This window comes from Ursus americanus, chromosome 25 (genome assembly GCF_024610735.1).
Source record: "Ursus americanus isolate L20-20 chromosome 25, mUrsAme1.1.p, whole genome shotgun sequence".
Taxonomy (NCBI): Eukaryota; Metazoa; Chordata; class Mammalia; order Carnivora; family Ursidae; genus Ursus; species Ursus americanus.
This window is the reverse complement of record NC_142151.1, coordinates 37,000,893-37,020,175: the sequence shown is the minus strand read 5'-3', so window position 1 is coordinate 37,020,175 and position 19,283 is coordinate 37,000,893. Positions and strand designations below refer to the sequence as shown.

Below are 19,283 nucleotides of genomic sequence, written 5' to 3'. Positions count from 1 at the left end.
CTAGTAGTATAAAAATTGAGTGATATATATCACATAAAAAATATCCCCCAAATATGCTAAGTTTAACTTTTTTGTATTTCATTTTAAGTGCATATCAGCATTCACTGTGTAAGGCATCTTTAAGTTAACTACTGTATTTTTATTTAATGAAAATTATTCATTTATATTGAATGGATTCAGAGAAAATAACATCTTACTTCCATAACAGTGATTTGCCTAGCTTTTCTACCTTTCTCGTGCTAGCTTTATAGACCATATTGCATTTATTGGACTGAAATATCACAGACTTTCATAAAAACAAGATCAGAATGTACATAAGATATGTTAGAGGCAGATTTTGCTGATTGGCTCTTACATCTAGCCTTCTATGCCTATCCCATTTATTATGGTTTTTCAAAATTTTATTTCATCTAGTTATTGAATTTTCATTTTTTGACATTTCTAACAGGTTAAAAATGCATATTTTCTTCATTTAAAAATAAATATGACTATTCTTCATCAGCCAGTAACTGAAATAAACATGACAAAACCTTTCCAACCTCTAATTTGTCAGAGTTCAAGGCCTATTGCAGCAGGTTTGTTAAGTTGCATTAAGAAAAATTGTGCTTATTTTTAAGTTCACCATTTTTTTTTTAAAGATTTTATTTATTTATTCGACAGAGATAGAGACAGCCAGCGAGAGAGGGAACACAAGCAGGGGGAGTGGGAGAGGAAGAAGCAGACTCGTAGCGGAGGAGCCCGATGTGGGACTCGATCCCATAACGCCGGGATCACGCCCTGAGCCGAAGGCAGACGTTTAACCGCTGTGCCACCCAGGCGCCCCAAGTTCACCATTTTTAAATAGATTCAATAATGTAGAATGACATGAAATAATAAATACGAAAAAGTAGAAAAATAAAGTGAGTAAATAAAATGATGTAAAATAAAGACTTGGCCGAAATACAGGTATGTAGACATGAATGAGGATATCTACGTTTATAGCAAATCATCATCCTGGGGATTGTCAATCCAGGAAAATGATGAAAATGATGCAAGAGGAAGCTGAAGAGGAAGAGGGCCTGACTTTGTTTCTTTTTCCCCAGTCTCTTCTGTGCCTGGTAGAATGCCTGACAGTCAGATGGCTAAAAGATATTGGTGGAATGACAGGATGAGAAGTGCAGAGCATCTGCTAATCTCAGGGTTTGTACCAGTTGACTGATTTCTTAGGTGCCTTGGAATATTTTCTCTGCATTGTAAGCATTAACACTTTATTAAATTCCTGCACTGTGCCAAGCCGTCCTCTAAACACCTTGCACAGATTAATCTCATTAAATGCTCATCACTGGCTTGGAGGTTATTCCTGTTCCATTTTTATCCCTATTTTACAGATAAGGAGAGGGCCCTGAATGGTTAAGTCCAATGTCCAAGGTCACAATAAGGGGCAGAATCAACATTTGAACTAGTCCATTCTCCCAGCCACTTGACAATTCTCTGCTTGTTGTAGAGCTCCATCGTGGCCTTTCTACTTCCCTCAAAATCCTAGAACTCTATCGACAGGCTTAGCAATCTTACTTTCTTTTGCTTTTGCAGACAATAGTCATCTATTTTTCCTCTGTTGAGTCTTTTCTGTTAGACTAAAAATTTTTTATCCAGAAATTTTCTTCCTTACAATCGACTTCTTTGTTTCAACAGCATCATCTTGGCCCTATTGAACTTGTTACAGTATACACAAAACCAGTCGGCATAGCTGCGAAAATATTTGTCTTTTAATTTTTCTAGTTGCCTCACCATAAAAAATGTATGCTAACACTTAAAAATAAGATTCCTGCCTTTTTGGCATTCCCCTATTAGCCAGAATTTGGGGCTGGGTTGGTTCTGTTTCCTCTAGTTCGGGGTGTCCTGCACCCATTTCAATTGGGAACTCGAGGTAATAGGCTCACTAAGAGCAAAGTGTCACCTCAGTGGGTGACCCATGCATCCTATTACCTTCTTCCTTGGCTCTTATTTATTCGGCACCATAGAGGAGACATGATGACCCATGAAGCATGTCAGAAAACAGATGCTGCCGCATTGACAGCTTACTCTCCCCTGTGACTAATTCCTTTCTTTCAAATACAGCTTGCCTCAAACTTCTCGCTGTCTTACATGCATCAGTGCTTTTCCTTTATTGTCCGCGCATAGTTTCACAACGTGGTACGTGTAAAGCTGCCGAAAATTCCAACACAGGCTAACCTCTTTCAGCCTAAGAATTCCTATTGATTTTTAGGACCTGAGGAAAGCAAATTGTTAACTTAAGAAAAGGTTTGAAACCAGATAAAATACTGCAGGAAATCATAGGGCATCGAGGGTCTTTAGGTGCCACTTAGTCACCCCAGATGGATATATCCCTAAAAGCATCATGAATCATTTTTTAGGTGAAGGTAAAGATGAAAGTTAGCAACTTGGGAATATCATTTTATTCCAGAAATATTGCTTGTTGTTTGTTCTACGAGAAAGTGTGATTGCTTGCATACCTCAGTATACTTGTTAAGCCATGGTATGTAGAAATTGAGGGGAACATTGGTTTGTTCTCTTGGGTAGACACACACAATCTCAATTAATCTAAAACCTTGGTAATATTTAATTTCTGTATTTACTGGATTTTAAGAGATCACGAAATGCTTTCCTTCAACACAGTGCTGACTTAAACCATTTTAACAGGTGAAAATATAGCCAGAAAGGGTGAGTTTTATTTTATTTTTTTCACAGTAGAGCTTGATTTGAATAATCAAATCAGATATTAAAAAGTGACATACCAACTATATTTTAAAGTAAAATTAAGTACATGGTATCTTATGTACTAAATGACTTATTAATTTAATGATTCCTCTATGAGCATGTTATTCCCTTATAGCTGTGCTCAACCTGTTGTCTGTTTCTTGATCCTTTTATATCAAATTGAAGGTATTATGAGAATTGGATGTAGAAAATATAATTTCTTAATTTTTTGAACTCTGTGTGACCAATAACATCTATCACAGATGGTTTCACAGATTCGGGGATAATTCACTCCACTTTCTCTCTGTAGAGAAGTGGAATAACTCACTGAGGAATAATAGTCATGCCTTATATGTTTTTTATTTTATTTTATTTTTTAAGATTTTATTTATTTGAGAGAGAGAGTGAGCAAGAGAGAGAACACAAGCAGGGGGAGTGGCAAAGGCGGAGGGAGAAGCAGACTCCCCACCAAGCAGGGCGCCCGATGCAGGACTTGATCCCAGAACCCTGGGATCATGACTTGAGCTGAAGGCAGATGCTTAACCGACTGAGCCACCCAGGCACCCCTGTCTTTTATTTTTAAATTGAAGTATAGTTGACACGCAGTTTACATTAGTTTGAGGTGTACTGCATAGTGATCCCACAGATCTATGTTATGCTGTGCTCACCACAAGTGTAGCTACCACTACACCATACAATGCTGTTACAGTTCTGCTATGTTCCCTGTGCTGTGCCTTTCATTTCTGTGTCTTATTCATTCTCTAACTGGAAATCTGTACCTCTCACTCCCTTTCATCCATTTTGCCCATCCTCCTCCCCCTTTACTTTCACCAGCCATCAGCTTGTTCTTTGTAATTATGGGTCTGTTTGAGCTTTTCATTTATTTATTCATTTGTTTTTTTAAACTCCACATATAAGTGAAATCATATGGTTATTTGTTTTTGTCTGATTTATTTCACTTAGCATAATACCCTCTATGTTGTCTTAAATGGCCAGATCTCATTCTTTTTTACGACTGCGTAATATTCCATTGTATGTATACCACCCCTTCTTTTTCCATTCATCTATCCACGGACACTTGGGCTGCTTCCATAATTTGGCTATTGAAAATTGTGCTGCAAGAAACATAGGGGTACGTGTATCCCTTTACATTAGTGTTTTTATATTCTTTGGGTAAATACCTAGTAGTATTATTGCTGGATTGTAGGGTAGTTCTATTTTTAACTTCCTGAGGAACCTCTGTACTGTTTCCAGAGTGGCTGCACCAGTTTGCTTCCCAGCAACAGTACGAGAGGGTTCCTCTTTCTCCACATCCTTGCCAATATATGTTGTTTTGTGCGTTGTTGATTTTAGTCATTCTGACAGGTTGAGGTTGTATCTCGTTGCGGTTTTGCTGTGCATTTCCCTGGCAATAAGTGATGGTGAGCATCTTTTCATGTTTCTATTGGCCATTTGTATGTCTTTTTTTTAATTTTAATGTTTTTTATTATATTATGTTAGTCTTCTTTGGAAAAATGTCTATTCATGTCTTCTGCCCTTTTTTAAGTTGGATTATTTGGTTTTTGGGTGTTGAGTTTTAGAAGTTCTTTATATATTTTGAATACTAACCCTTTATTAGATATGTCATTTGCAAATATCTTCTCCATTCTGTAGGTTGCCTTTTAGTTTTGTTGCTTGTTTCCTTTGCTGTGCAGAAGCTTTTTATTTTGATGTAGTCCTGACAGTTTTTTGTTTGTTTGTTTGTTTGTTTTTATTTCCCTTGCCTTGGGAGACATATCTAGAAACAAGTTGCTACAGTCAATGTGAAAGAAGTTACTGCTTATGTTCTCTTCTAGGATTTTTATGATTTCAGGTATCACATTTAGGTCTTTAATCCATTTTGAATTTTTTTTTGTGTATGGTATAAGTAAGTGGTCCAATTTCATTCTTTCTCCATGTTGCTGTCCAGTTTTCCCAACACTATTTACTGAAGAGATATTTATTTTCCCATTGGATATTCTTTCCTAAGTTTTTGAAGATTACTTGACCATATAATTGTGGGTTCGTTTCTGCGTTTTCTATTCTTTTCCATTGATGTGTCTGCTTTTGTGTATCATACTCTTTTGATCACTAGAGCTTTGTAATATAACTTGAAGTCTGGAATTGTGATGCCTCCAGCTTTGTTTTTCTTTTTCTAAGATTGCTTTGGCTATTCAGAGTCTTCTGTGGTTCCATACAAATTTTTAGATTGTTCTAGCTGCGTGAAAATTGCTGTTGATATTTTTAAAGGGATTGCATTAAATGTGCCAATTGCTTTAGGTAGTACAGACATTTTAATAATATTTGTTCTTCAATCCATGAGTATGGAGTGTCTTTCCATTTCTTTGTGTCATCTTCAGTTTCTTTCATCAGTATTGCAGTTTCTGGAGTACAGGTCTTTCACCTCTTTGGTTAGGTTTATTCATATGTATCTTATTGTTTTTAGTACAATTGTAAATGGGATTGATTCCTTAATATCTCCTATTGCTTCATTATTGGTGAATAAATATGCAACAGATTTCTGTATCTTGACTTCATATCATGTGACTTTACTGAATTTGTTCATCAGTTCTAGCAGCTTTTTTTGTGGAGTCTTTCAAGTTTTCTGTATAGTGTGTTATATCATCTGCATATAGTGAAAGTTTTACTTTTTTCTTGCCAATTTGGATGTCTTTTATTTCTTTTTCTTGTCTGATTGCTGTGGCTAGGACTTCCAGTAATATGTTGAAGAAAAGTGGTGAGAGTGGACATCCCTGTCTTGTTCCTTAGAGGAAAAGCTTTCAGTTTTTCCCCATTTAGGATGATATTAGCTGTGGGTTTTTCAGATATGGCTTTTATTTTGTTGAGGTATGTTCACTCTAAACCTACTTTGTTGAGGGTTTTTATCTTGAATGGATGCTGTACTTTATCAAATGCTTTTTTGCATCCATCGAAATGATCATATGGTTCTTATCCTTTCTTTTATTAATGTGGTATATCACACTGATTGATTTGCAAATATTGAACCAGACTTGCATCTCAGGAATAAATCCCACTTGATCGTGGTGAGTGACTTTTTAAATGTATTGTTAGATTCAGTTTGCTAGTATTTTATTGAGAATTTTTACATCTATGTTCATCTGGGATATTGGTCTGTAGGTTTTTTGTTTGTTTGTTTGTTTGTTTTTAGTGGTGTCTTTATCTGGTTTTGATATGAGGGTGATGGTGTCCTCATAGAATAAACTTAGAAGGTTTCCTTACTTTTCTATTTTTTGGAATAGTTTGAGAAGAATAGGTATTAACTCTTCTTTAAATGTTTGGTAGAATTTACTTATGAAGCCATCTGGCCGTGGACTTTTGTTTATTGGTGTTTTTTTTTTAAGATTTTATTTATTTATTCGACAGAGATAGAGACAGCCAGCGAGAGAGGGAACACAAGCAGGGGGAATGGGAGAGGAAGAAGCAGGCTCATAGTGGAGGAGCCTGATGTGGGGCTCGATCCCATAACGCCGGGATCACGCCCTGAGCCGAAGGCAGACGCCCAACCGCTGTGCCACCCAGGTGCCCCTATTGGGAGTTTTTTGATTACTGATTTGGTTTCTTTTCTGGTTATCAGTCTGTTCAGGCTTTCTATCTCTTCCTGTTTCAGTTTTGGTAATTTATATGTTCCTAGGGTAATTTATATGTTTCTAGGAATTCATCCATTTCTTCTAGAGTGTCCGACTTGTTGGCATATAGTTTTTCATAGTTTTTCCTTATAATCGTTTGTATTTTTGTGGTGTTGGTTATTATTTCTCCTTCCTCATTTTTTATTTTACTTATTTTGGTTCTTTCTCTTTTCTTTTTGATAAGTCTGGCTAAAGGTTTATCGATTTTATTAATTTTTCAAAGAACCAGGTCCTGATTTCATTGATGGGTTCTATTGTTTTTTTAGTTTCCATATCATTTATTTCTGTTCTGATCTTTAATATTTCCTTCCTTTTTCTAGCTTTAGGCTTAGTTTGCTGTTCAAAAGTATTTATTGAAAGAATAAATGAGTGAGTGAATTCATGAATATAGCAAAGCTCTTTGAAATATGTATAACATTTGAACCAGCAATTTCATTTGTAGTTATTTATTCCAAGGAGTTAATTGTTTAGTGCACAAAGAAATATGTATTGAAATATATTTTGAAGTATAGTTGACATGTATTGAAACATTTTTATCAAGAATGAAAAATTGGAAATAATAATATGAAATTGGATGTTAAATAAATTATGTCATGGTTATACTATGAAATACCATGCTTCTAATAAAAAGGATGTGGCTTTACTTTATTTTATTTATTTATTTATTTATTTATTTATTTATTTTTTATAGGTCCTCTCTTACTATAGTTTTTTTAAATAATAATTTTTATTATGTTATGTTAGTCACCATACAGTACATCCCTGGTTTCTGATGTAAAGTTCCATGATTCATTACTTGCATATAACACCCAGTGCACTATGCAACACGTGCCCTCCTTACTACCCATCACCAGCCTACCCCAATCCCCCACCCCTCTCCCCTCTGAAGCCCTCAGTTTGTTTCCCAGTGTCCATAGCCTCTTATGGTTCATTCCCCCTTCTGTTTACCCCCTCTTCCTTTTTCCCTTTCTTTTCCTACCAATCTTCCTACTTCTTATGTTCCATAAATGAGTGAAACCATATGATAATTGTCTTTCTCTGCTAGACTTATTTCGCTTAGCATTATCTCCTCCAGTCCTGTCCATGTTTCTGCAAATGTTGTGAAATCATTCTTTTTGATGGCTGAGTAACATTCCATTGTATATAAGGACCGCATCTTCTTAATCCAGTCATCTGTTGAAGGGCATCTCGGCTCCTTCCACAATTTAGCTATTGTGGACAATGCTGCTATGAACATTGGGGTGCATATGGCCCTTCTCTTCACTACGTCTGTATCTTTGGGGTAAACACCCAGTAGTGCAATGGCTGGATCATAGGGTAGCTCAATTTTTAACTTTTTAAGGGACCTCCACACTGTTTTCCAGAGTGGCTGTACCAACTTGCATTCCCACCAACAATGTAAGAGGGATCCCCTTTCTCCACATCCTTTCCAACATTGGTTATTTCCTGCCTTGTCAATTTTTGCCATTCTAACTGGCATAAGGTGGTATCTCAGTGTGGTTTTGATTTGAATTTCCCTGATGGCTAATGATTTCGAACATTTTTTCATGTGTCTGTTAGCCATTTGTATGTCTTCATTGGAAAAGTGTCTGTTCATATCTTCTGCCCATTTTATGATTTGTTTCTTTGTTTCTCGTGTATTGAGTTTGAGAAGTTCTTTGTAGATCTTGGATACCAGCCCTTTATCTGTAGTGTCATTTGCAAATATCTTCTCCCATTCCGTGGGCTGCCTCTTAGTGTTTTTGACTGTTTCCTTGGCTGTGCAGAAGCTTTTTATCTTGATGAAGTCCCACAAGTTCATTTATTCTTTTGTTTCTCTTGCCTTTGGAGATGTGTCATGAAAAAAGTTGCTGTGGCTGATGTCAAAGAGGTTGCAGCCTAAGTTCTTCTCTAGGATTTTGATGGATTCCTGTCTCATATCAAGGTCTTTCATCCATTTGGAGTTTATCTGTGTATGGTGTGAGAGAGTGGTCAAGTTTCATTCTTTTGCATGTAGCCGTCCAATTTTCCCAGCACCATTTATTGAAGAGACTGTCTTTTTTCCACCGGATGTTTTTTCCTGCTTTATCAGAGATTAGTTGCCCAAAGAGCCGAGGGTTCATTTCTGGGTTCTCTATTCTGTTCCATTGGTCTATGTTCTGTTTTTGTGCCAGTACCATGCTGTCTTTGTGATCACAGCTTTGTAATATAGCTTGAAATCCGGCAACGTGATGCCCCCAGCTTTGTTTTTCCTTTTCAACAATTCCTTGGCGATTCGGGGCCTTTTCTGGTTCCACACAAATTTAAGGGCTGTTTGTTCCAGTTCTTTGAAAAATGTCATTGATATTTTGATGGGGACTGCATTAAAAGTGTAGATTGCTCTGGGTAGCATGGACATTTTAACTATGTTTATTCTTCCGATCCATGAGCATGGAATATTTTTCCATCTTTTTGTGTCTTCTTCAATGTCTTTAAAGAGTGATTTGTAGTTTCTAGAGTGGCTTTACTTTATGGACTTGGAAAGAAATCCTGAGTGTATGGTTAAGTGAAAAAGACTGCAAATGATATATGCAAAACTTAATCTTAATCATGTCTTTCCAGCAGGACCATTAGTGATCATAATTTTCTTCCTCATGCTTTTGTGTATTTTTCTGAAATTTTGTCTAATTATAACCTGTTATTTTATATCAGAAAAATTATATATGTTATATATATATATATGTAATATACATATATATATATCAAACCATGTCATCAAACTTTTTCAAGTGGGCATATTCTGCTTGGTCTTCCTAAAATGGAGGAATACTTAGCTTAGAGTCCCTGAATGGACTTCTTGGGACTATGAATACCTTGCAGAATTTGCCAGCCAAATTTTGTACACATTTGCATGTATGCATTTTCAGATCATCAGGGAAGTCCACATTCCCGAGATTCTTCCTCAACCTTAGGACCGTGTGCTCTTGTGTTCATTCTTGATAAAATAGAGGCTTATTTCCTTTGAGTCTTCTACTTCCTTTCTTTGCAGTGTTTGTTTAATTTCTACCTGTGCGGCCTCAGTCACAACTAAGAGAGTTGAGATAATGAGAACCTAGCATTAAGTAGGTACTGCCTTTTATCCAATGGCTTCTTTAAAACTCCATGACTCTTGTGGATACCCTTGTGCTGTGGAATACCCACTTATTAGTGCTTTATTGTATCTGTTCTTTCTCCGTCCTTGTATAAGACCTTCCTCAAATTGATATTTTAAAAATGCACCCAATGCCACTAAATCCTCTCTTCTATGATCATAGCTCAGTGTTGTTTCTCAGATTTTCTTTATGTATTTTTTTTTTAAGATTTTATTTATTTGAGGGAGAGAGAGCACATGGGAAAGGGGGGAGGGGAAGTGGGAGAGGGAGAAGGAAGCTCCCCGCTGAGCAAGCAGCCCAATGCGGGACTCAGTCCCAGGACCCTGGGATCATGACCTGAGCTGAAGGCAGATGCGTAACCGACTGAGCCACCCAGGCGCCCCTTTCTTTGTGTCTTGCTGGCCTCATCAATAGTAATAAATCATCTCAATTTCTTTTTTCCTTTTATTTTATTATAAACTCAATTATACAGAGTAGTAAGATGAAGAGGTTTTTATTCAAACCATCATGTTGGATGCCAGGGCCTCGGTCATGAATTAATTCCATTTTCTACTGATCTTTCCCCTTGGTGATATAATTTTGGCTTCTGACTATATTATTCATGAAGAAGCTTTGTTTTCCTCACTGATAATGGCTACATTCTTCTTACAGCAAGACTTTTATAATAATTTTGTTAGTTTTGAAATGGCTGAGCATAATTTTCACTTAATGTGTTTGTTATTGAGGTTCTCTAAGCTTCAGTGTACTTGGCTTTGGTCACTGCCATATTCTCCGTGCTCGTAGTAAATATTTTCTGGAATAAATGCACTAATAAATTATAGTTTAGAAAAACCTCTTGCCTTTATGCTTTACTATAAGGAAGGTGTTTGTCTTATAAAAATGAAATGTTGGGCCTCAGTAAATCATGAATTCTTGGTCGTTGGATGTACTCAGACAGACCGGGTGACCATTTACTGGGACTATCACAGACGAGCATTCTAAGCATAGATTCTCATTTAAACGCTTTCTGTTTGATATTCATGCTTGTTTACGTTCAAACGCACCCTGAAAATTTAGTGATGTTTAAATAGTATGTCATAGTAAATATAAATCGTAATCATGGCATGTATGGAGGGCTCACTCTTTGTCAACAACTGTGTAGAGTAAGCACTTAACATCCCTTATTTTGTTAAATTCTGACAAGGACCATATAAGGTTACAACTTTTATTCTATTTGATAGGAGAGGAAACTGAGGCTTAGAGAGGATTTTTCGCTTGCCCATTAAGGGTTAGTAAGGAGTGGAGACAGGAGTAAGTGTCAGAGGCCTCTTAAATTACCACATTATACTACCTGGCTTTGATGACCAAATACTTTTAAAAATAAGCAAACTAAGAAAAATAGAATCAATATGATTCTAATGAAGAAAAAAACGCACTTTTTCCCCCATTCTCCAATCTCCCTCAACATCTGAGGGAATCACTGGAAGTGATGAGGTGAAACAGTCAATTTTGTATAACAAATGGGCAAGCTGCTGAACTCACAATAATTTTGGCCCTACCGCTGGACTCCGCTTTTCGTACTTTGGTGGTTATGCTAGAGCCCTTATAATACCAGTGCTGTCAACTAGTTTCTATGAATCAGTTAATCTTCTATTTTTGCCTGGAACTTCTGTCTCCCATTTCTGCATTCTTTCACTTCAACAAAATATGTTCAAATTGCTTGTCATTCACAGAATTGGCTTTTTAAGAAGCTGGACTTTATAATTGGGATTATGTATTGACAAATGATAAAATAGTTACCATTTATTGGGTGATTACTATGTTTCAGATACCCTGCTTTATATGGATTATCACACTGACTCTTCATTTGACAGACGAGGACACTGAGGCAGCAGGAAGTGGGGTCATAGGTGGTAGTAAGAAGCTGAGCTGGGTTTTCAGTTCCAGAGCCTGTGCGTGTAACTGCTTTGCAATTGTGCCGTTCATGAGCTACTCTAATGATATCTTTGGCACTGGAAATGCATGTAGCTTTTCTACGGGTGACTAACACCTGGCTTCTAGCTCAATATACAGATGGTCCTGTACTTAGGATGGTTCACCTTACAATTTTTTGATTTTACAGAGGTGAGAAAGTGATGTACATTCAGTAGAAACTGTACTTTGAATTTTTAATTTTGGTCTCTCTCAGGGTAGTGATACGTGTGGTATGATGCTCTCTCATTATGCTGGGCAGCAGCAGTGGGCCACAGCTCCCAGCCTGTCCTGCAGTCACGAGGGTAAACAACCGATACACCTGCAATTCGTCTGTACCTATACAACCGTTCTTTTACTTTCAGTACAGTATTCAATAAATTGCATGAGATAGTCAACACTTTATTACAAAATGGGCTTTGCGTTTGATGATTTTGCCCAACTGTAGGCTGATAGAAGTGTTCTGAGCGTGTTTAAGGGAGGCTAGCCTAAGCTATGATGCTCAGTAGGTTAGGTTATTAAATGCGTTTTCAACTTGTGATGGGTTTATCAGGACATAACCCATTGCAAGGGAAGAACTGTACTGAGGTGATCTGATCATTCTTCTATTTAGGTTTAATTTAAGGCAGCAGGAAAAGTCTCATTTCATGTTGTGTGCAACCTTTTTTGTCAGATGAGACGTGACCTTATTTTCATCCTTTGATCTTGAGTTATGAAGGAGGTTGTTAAATTGAATGATGTCCTGCCACTGTCGCCTATTTCTCTGAAGCCCAATCTTAAATTAGTTTATATTTCTGCCAATGCAAAGGATATTTGAATAACAAGGGCATAAATTATTATAAAGAGTGAACTTTATTTCTGATTTTAGTTACTTCTCACAATTATGAATAACAAATCAGGGAGACATGATATGTTCAGGTGTGACAAATTATCTTCTTGGGTTTTAAAATGTGGTTTTTAATTTAAGATAACAAATGCTCATTGAGGATAAAAGGGAAAATAAAGAACAATAGAAAGGTTAAAAATCACTCCTAGTTCTATCACTCAATAATAGCCTTAAAAATGTTGATAGGTTTTATTCTATGTTTTTTCCATGGTCCCAATTGTAATATATCAGTTAAGGTTCTCCGCTGTAAGGTGACTTCGGAGGCAGTGGGTGGGAAGGCAGCTTACAGAACTGATGGGAGCCCAGGGCATTGGAAGTTGGAACAAGTAATAACCACAGGCACTCTGGCGGGCCAGCAAACAGGAAACAAGACGCGGAGTGACCAGAACATAGCTGACCAGGATGCTGCCGCCCTAGCACAGTGTGGGTGACTCCTCGCTCCCCTCCTTGGCTGTGCTCCGTCAGGAATCTTGGGACAGGGTGTCTGATTGCTGGGGTGTGTCATCAGCCCGTCCCTGGCTGTGCTATGGGAAAGAAGAGGGAGGATTTGACACCTTTGCTTTTTGAATTGAAAAAGATAACTAACACGTACTATCTTTGTTGAGTATTTGGTGTGGACTGAGTAAGATTCTGAGTGCTTTCTTAAATTAACTCATTCAAAGCCTTACAGATGTCCACTGAAGCAAGTACAGTTCATATCCCCGTTTTATAGTTGAGTGACCGGTTGAGGTCCAGAGGGGTGAAGTAACTGGCCACTCTTGGGAGGGGTAGTGGGATGTGAGTCCTCAGGCTTTAGGGCTGGGGTGTTGAACCACTCTGTTTTGCTTAGTCTTGAGGAGGGGACAGGAGAGAGGAGGTGAGCCAGGCCTGCCTCCCACTGAGACACCACCCAGTGGGGAACAGTGGACTTCTGGAAATGAAGATAGCTGTTATTAGAAAAATGATTCATGAAGATAGACCCAGTGTTCATTAAGATACTTTTTGACTTATAATTATGCAATAATCATATGTTCATGCAACTTCACATCTTTCTACGGTTTTGTATATCTTAATAGTTACTGGTTTTGAAGATTTGGATTAACCTCTTTCAACCTGTTTTCCCTTCTTTTAATGAGAGCTAATATTTATTGAATCCTATCCATGTGCTAGGCACACTTATAAGTGTTTTACATCATTATTTTTCTCGTCACTACATGTTTTTTGGGTATCGTGTATCTATTTCATTTTTTTTAATTGAGTGAATGATTAATGAAAATGTAGCTTTTGGTAAAATATTTAACTTCTGAAGGGTTGTTCTTGTTTGTAGGGCATAGTGTCAGCCTCATTGTTATTCAGACTGCTTCTGGTGCCTTAAGTTTAGGAATCCAGTGCAGGTGACATTTCTAATAGTATCTAGAGGAGGCTACCTCAGAGCAGCAATGGGGTTCTTGCCTCAGTGTGTTAAGAACTGACAGGTTCATAGCAACAGGGCAGTGTGTTTGCTGCTGTTTTTTTTTTTTTTAATGCAAACACCTCTCTATTAGAGAATTTACTTGTTGAATTGATTAAATAATGAATACTTATTATCAAATAATATAGAAAGGATTCTCTGGTTGGTGTCATCTGCATAAAATAAACATACGAGTTGGAGTTTTATTTATTCTTGATAAGTTCTAAACATGGTTTATATTCTTGACCACTTAATTTTTTATCTTAACTATATACATGTTAAATATATACCATATATATTTAAATATATATAACACTATATATATATATATATATATATATATATATATATATATAGGCATTAAAGAAGTGATACATAATTCGTGAAGACAATTCAGGGATATAAAAATATCTGAGGTGGTTCTTAACATTCTCTCCTCCTAACTGATTATACTCCCCTGTGGTAACTACCGTTAACACTTTGGTATGTATCCTTCTTGATCTTTTTTTCTCACTAAACACACACACACACACACACACACACACACACACAGAATTTTATCAAACCACATGAGTTTCTGTAGTTTTTTGTTTGTTTGTTAACAGTTAAACTACACATTGTTTCATGTCTGAACTTCATTCTTTCGTAGAATGTTCCAGGATATGGATGTGTCATAACTCCTCTATGAGTGGGTAGTTGGCATTTTATCAGATTTTTGCTATTTTAAATAAATCTGCAGTGAGCATCTTCCGTATATATCATTGCCAGTTTGCGCTGTTATTTTGCAGGATCAATTTTTAGATTTGGAATTACTGATTTAAAGAGTATGCACATTTAATGTGTTGATAGTTTTACCAAACCGCCTTTCAAGAAGTCTGTGTCAATTTATTTTGCTATAAATAGTATATCAAAGTGCTTATTTCTCCACATTCCTGTTGACACTGGATATTAGTAATGATTTTGATTACTGCTCTTCTGGTGGGTGAATCCACTGAGTTGCTTTTTCTTATTGATTTGTAGGTGTTCATCATGTATTGTAGACATAAACCCCTTGTCTTACAGAATGTCATTTGTTATCCAGTTTTATTTATGGTGTCTTTACTGTTGAGGGGATTTTCATGTAGTGAATTTTTATGTAGTGAAAATGTAGTTAATCTGTGTTTCTATTTTATTCTCATTTATTTTCTCTTTCAATTATAGCTAATTTCCTTCTACAATATTATTCTCAGCAGCATACAAACATTTGTAGTATTTCTAACCAATCAAAGACAGATCTCCTTTGACTACCTGTTTTTCCACAGCTACCTTCCCATCTCCTCAAAATGTCTATATTTGCCCCATTTCTCTCTGCCCATTCTCTCTGGAGCCTACTTCAAGCAGACTTTCTTCCTATATAGTTTGCTGAAAGAGTTTTAGGATTATCACACACCTCTGTTTTGCTAAATCCAGTGGTTAAGTTCTCATCTTACTTGTCCTGTCAACAGCAGTTGATACAGTTGATTACTATCTCTTTCCTGAAGTGGCTTCTTCATCACTAGGCCTTTGAGACACCACTCTCTTTTTATCTCCTCTAATTTTACTAGCCACACTTATTGGTTTGTTTTGCTGGTTCCTCCTCAAAACGTTCAAGCTTCCTACATGGCTCTGCCTTTATGGCTTTCAATGTAATCTATATGCCTATGATTTCCAAATTCTTCTCTCCACCTCAGACACTGTAGATCTCCGTGTTCTACATGTCCTCTGCAGTATTCACTAAGTACTTTACACGTAACATATCTAAGTTTAAAACTTGATTCAAATTATCATAGTTTTCCTTCATTTGAGAATGTGTTCATTTCTGAAGGATATTTGTGTTGGGTAGAAGATTCTGGGCTGACAGCTTTTTTCTTTCATCACATGAAAAATACTGTACCACACTTCCTTTTGGCTTCCTTTGTTTCTGCTGAGGAATCCACTACCACTCTAATTGTTTTTCCCTTTTCACAATGTGTCATTTTTTTCTGTCTGCTTTCAATATTTTTTCTTTGTTTTTAGTTTTCAGAAGTTTAATTATGATGAGTATTTATTTTAATTTATCTTGTTTGAGGTTTGCTTAGATTCTTCAGTCTGTGAACTTGTGTCTCTTCCTAAGTTTGGGAGGTTTTCAGCCATTATTTTGTTAAGTACTTTTTCAAGTCACCCCCTTTTTCATCTTTTATGGACTCTGCTTATATGAATGTTAGATCTTTTATTATAATCACTCAGGTCTTGGAGACTGTTCATTTTTTTTTTTCCAGTCTATTTTCTCTCTATTCAGATTGGATTTGTTTTGTTCTATCTTCAGTTAACTGATTCCTTTCTTGGTTCCCTCCCTTCTGTTGTTTAGCCCATACCTTGAGCTTTTTATTCCAGTTATTGTATTTTTCAGTTCTAAAACTTCCATTTGGTTCTTCTTTATATATTTATTTTGTTCTTCTGTTTGCTGAGTCTTTCCATTTTTTCATTTGTTTCAAGTGTGTCCAAATATGTTTGTAATTGCTTGGTTTTATCAATGTGTATTCAAAATCTTTGGCAGGTAATTCTAGCAACTCTGTCATTAGGGTGTTGATATCTTTTGATTGTCTTTTCATCAAATTTGAGATCTTGGTTCTGGTATGGCATATAATTTTCAATTGAAACCTTTTTTTTCCATTTTTGAAATAAAACATTTCATTTTATTTTTGTATAATGTTTTAAGACTTGTGTCTTAATTAAACTCCTGGTTTTAGCTATTTTCTGTGACACTGATCTGGTAGGAGATGGGAAGGTATGGTCTTGTTACTTTCAGGTGGAGGAAGTTCCCCACTTAGCCTTCTATTGAGAACTGAGGGGGAGCTTGCATTATTTCTGGATGGGGGTAGAAGTTCCAACTCCCCACATGGTCTCTACTGACACTGCAGTTGGTGTGGTCTCATTATTGCTGGGTGATGGTGAAAATCCTGACTCCACTGCGCCTTCTCTGACACTATCCCAGTGGAGAGGGGGCAGTATATTTTGTTAGTGCTGGATGGGGGTGGAAATCCAGGCTCCTCCCCAATGTGTTCTCCACTGATGCCATTGGGGGGGCCTCATTACTAGCTGCCTTGGTTTAAAGTCTTGGTTCTTTAGTTGGCCTTTTCTGTCACCACCCTAGTGGAGGTGTTGGGTACCTCAAGAAGGTAGAAATCTAGGCCCCCCATGAGCTTTACTAGTCTGTTTAGGAATGGGGCCAGTTTTTTTTTTCTGTGATATTTGGCTGAAATAGAGTGGTTATTCTGTAAAAGTTTTTCTTTTATGAGGCTTCCCCTTTCCTGGCCCTTGGCTAGAGAAAGCAAGCTTTTGTAAGAATATATATATATATATATATATATATATATATATATATATATATATATAGTTTGTTTGTTTGTTTGTTTGTTTGTTTTTGTTTGGTCTGAACTCACTAGTATTCCAGGTTGTAAGAATATATATATATATATATATATATTTTGTTTGTTTGTTTGTTTGTTTGTTAGTTTTTGTTTGGTCTGAACTCACTAGTATTCCAGGTTGCTGGCTTCCTCGGCCAAAAGAAAACCTAGGAAACCAGCACCTTGGCTTGTAAGGTCCCTCACTGATTTTCTTTCTTTACTCCATCTTTTAGAGTCTTCCTATGTTTGTTTTACAATATAATGTTTAGTTGTACTTATTGGGAGGAATAGGAAAAACATTTGACTCCTTCCTTCTGGGGCTGGAGATCATGTCCGTAATTTTGGAACTTTATTTGCAATGGGCCCCATGTGGCTCTTTTCTGTGCAGGTACCTGGAACTGGAGAGCAGTGGCCATCGGAATGAAGTCAGACTGCATTACCGCTCAGGCAGTCACCATCCACACACGGAGGTCTTTCCGTACATTTTGGCTGATGACAAGTGGCACAAGCTCTCCTTAGCCATCAGTGCCTCCCATTTGGTTTTACATGTTGACTGCAATAAGTAAGTGAAATATTCTCAGTTTATGAAGAGGAAGATTCTAAGAAATGACTGTTAACTCACACTGCTTATCTAATATTTCCTTTTTGCAGAATATATGAGAGAGTGGTGGAAAAGCCCTCCACAGACTTGCCTCTGGGCACAACATTTTGGCTGGGACAGAGAAATAATGCACATGGATATTTTAAGGTATTTTTTTGGCTAAGGGCTGACGATAACATAGAAATATAAATGCTTCTAATGAGTTTGGAAAATTATCTTTTGCTTTTTATGGTGTGAAACAAAATAATTTTATTTGTATATTTTTTTCTGTTTCATCTATTTTTTTTTAACACTGGTGTTTTATTTAGCTGGCCTATAGTATTTTCTCTTTTTTCCTGAAGAAATTTGATCTTTAGACATCACAGAGATGATTGCAAAGTGGCAATCAGAAAACTAACATATCATTGTTGAGATTAGGCATTCAAAGTAATAAATACCCAAGATGTTAATGTACAAATAAACTGCCACTGAAACATCACCTTTTTTTTTTTTTTTTTTAAGATTTTATTTATTTATTCGACAGAGATAGAGACAGCCAGCAAGAGAGGGAACACAAGCAGGGGGAGTGGGAGAGGAAGAAGCAGGCTCCTAGCAGAGGAGCCTGATGTGGGGCTTGATCCCATAATGCCGGGATCATGCCCTGAGCTGAAGGCAGACGCCTAACCACTGTGCCACCCAGGCGCCCCTGAAACATCACCTTTGATGATACTTTTACAGAGATGTTAATACGAGAGGATTGAAAATTTCAATATTCACTATTCATGGTCTTTTTGTACTTCAGAAAGAGAAAAGGGAATACATATGTATGCACAAATCTGTCAAAACTAGAAAGCAGTCATAATTTGTATTTTTCTTTTTAGTGCCTACTTAGAGACACACTCCATAGAATTTCATCATTGTAGATGATCTAAAAGACATCTCATTTAAATTTCTGTGTCTTAAGGATGAAATAAAGTCCTGAAAATTGCTTGACTGTAAGCCCGTAGTGTAATCATTTCCCCCTAGGGACTAAGACAGTGCTTAAAATCCAGAAGTCGCTCAGCGAATAATAGGTGCTGTGTCCGATTCATGGACTTCTGGGTAGAGTAGGTACCAGTGATTTTGAAGTCGTGTTCTAAATGAGCTCTGTAATCCTGGAAGGTGTTGTTCAAACTTACTTAAACTATTTGTTACCTGGAAACTAGGTGCTTTCTATGTGTTATTCCTGAATCTTAGTCTTACTGGCCTTCATGCAGGCTCTTTTTTTTCTCTTTTACCTGTGCATAAACCTACTCAGAGGGGTTAAGTGACTTGCCCAAAGCCAGTCATAAGGAATTGATTCCATGTTCACAAATCCTAAACAATCAGTGCTTTCATGCCACATGAGGCATGACAAATTTGTAGATGTCAAATTTGTAGATGTCAAGTCTCTCCTCTCCTTAACCATGGCAGTCTTTCCCATGGAGCCCAGAGGTGGCCTTAGAATCCTTCTCGCACCTCAATTATGTGTACTACTCTAG

At 36.9% G+C, this 19,283-nt stretch overlaps 1 protein-coding gene across 1 annotated transcript in view; it reads left to right on the top strand.

Moving 5' to 3' along the window:
* NELL2 (neural EGFL like 2) overlaps positions 1 to 19,283 on the top strand; it is a 316,526-nt gene that overhangs the window by 67,713 nt on the left and 229,530 nt on the right. The window contains exons 4-5 of the mRNA XM_045801231.2: positions 17,572 to 17,745; positions 17,835 to 17,931. Of these exons, the coding sequence (XP_045657187.2) occupies positions 17,572 to 17,745; positions 17,835 to 17,931 (271 nt within the window). The remainder of the gene's footprint in view (positions 1 to 17,571; positions 17,746 to 17,834; positions 17,932 to 19,283) is intronic.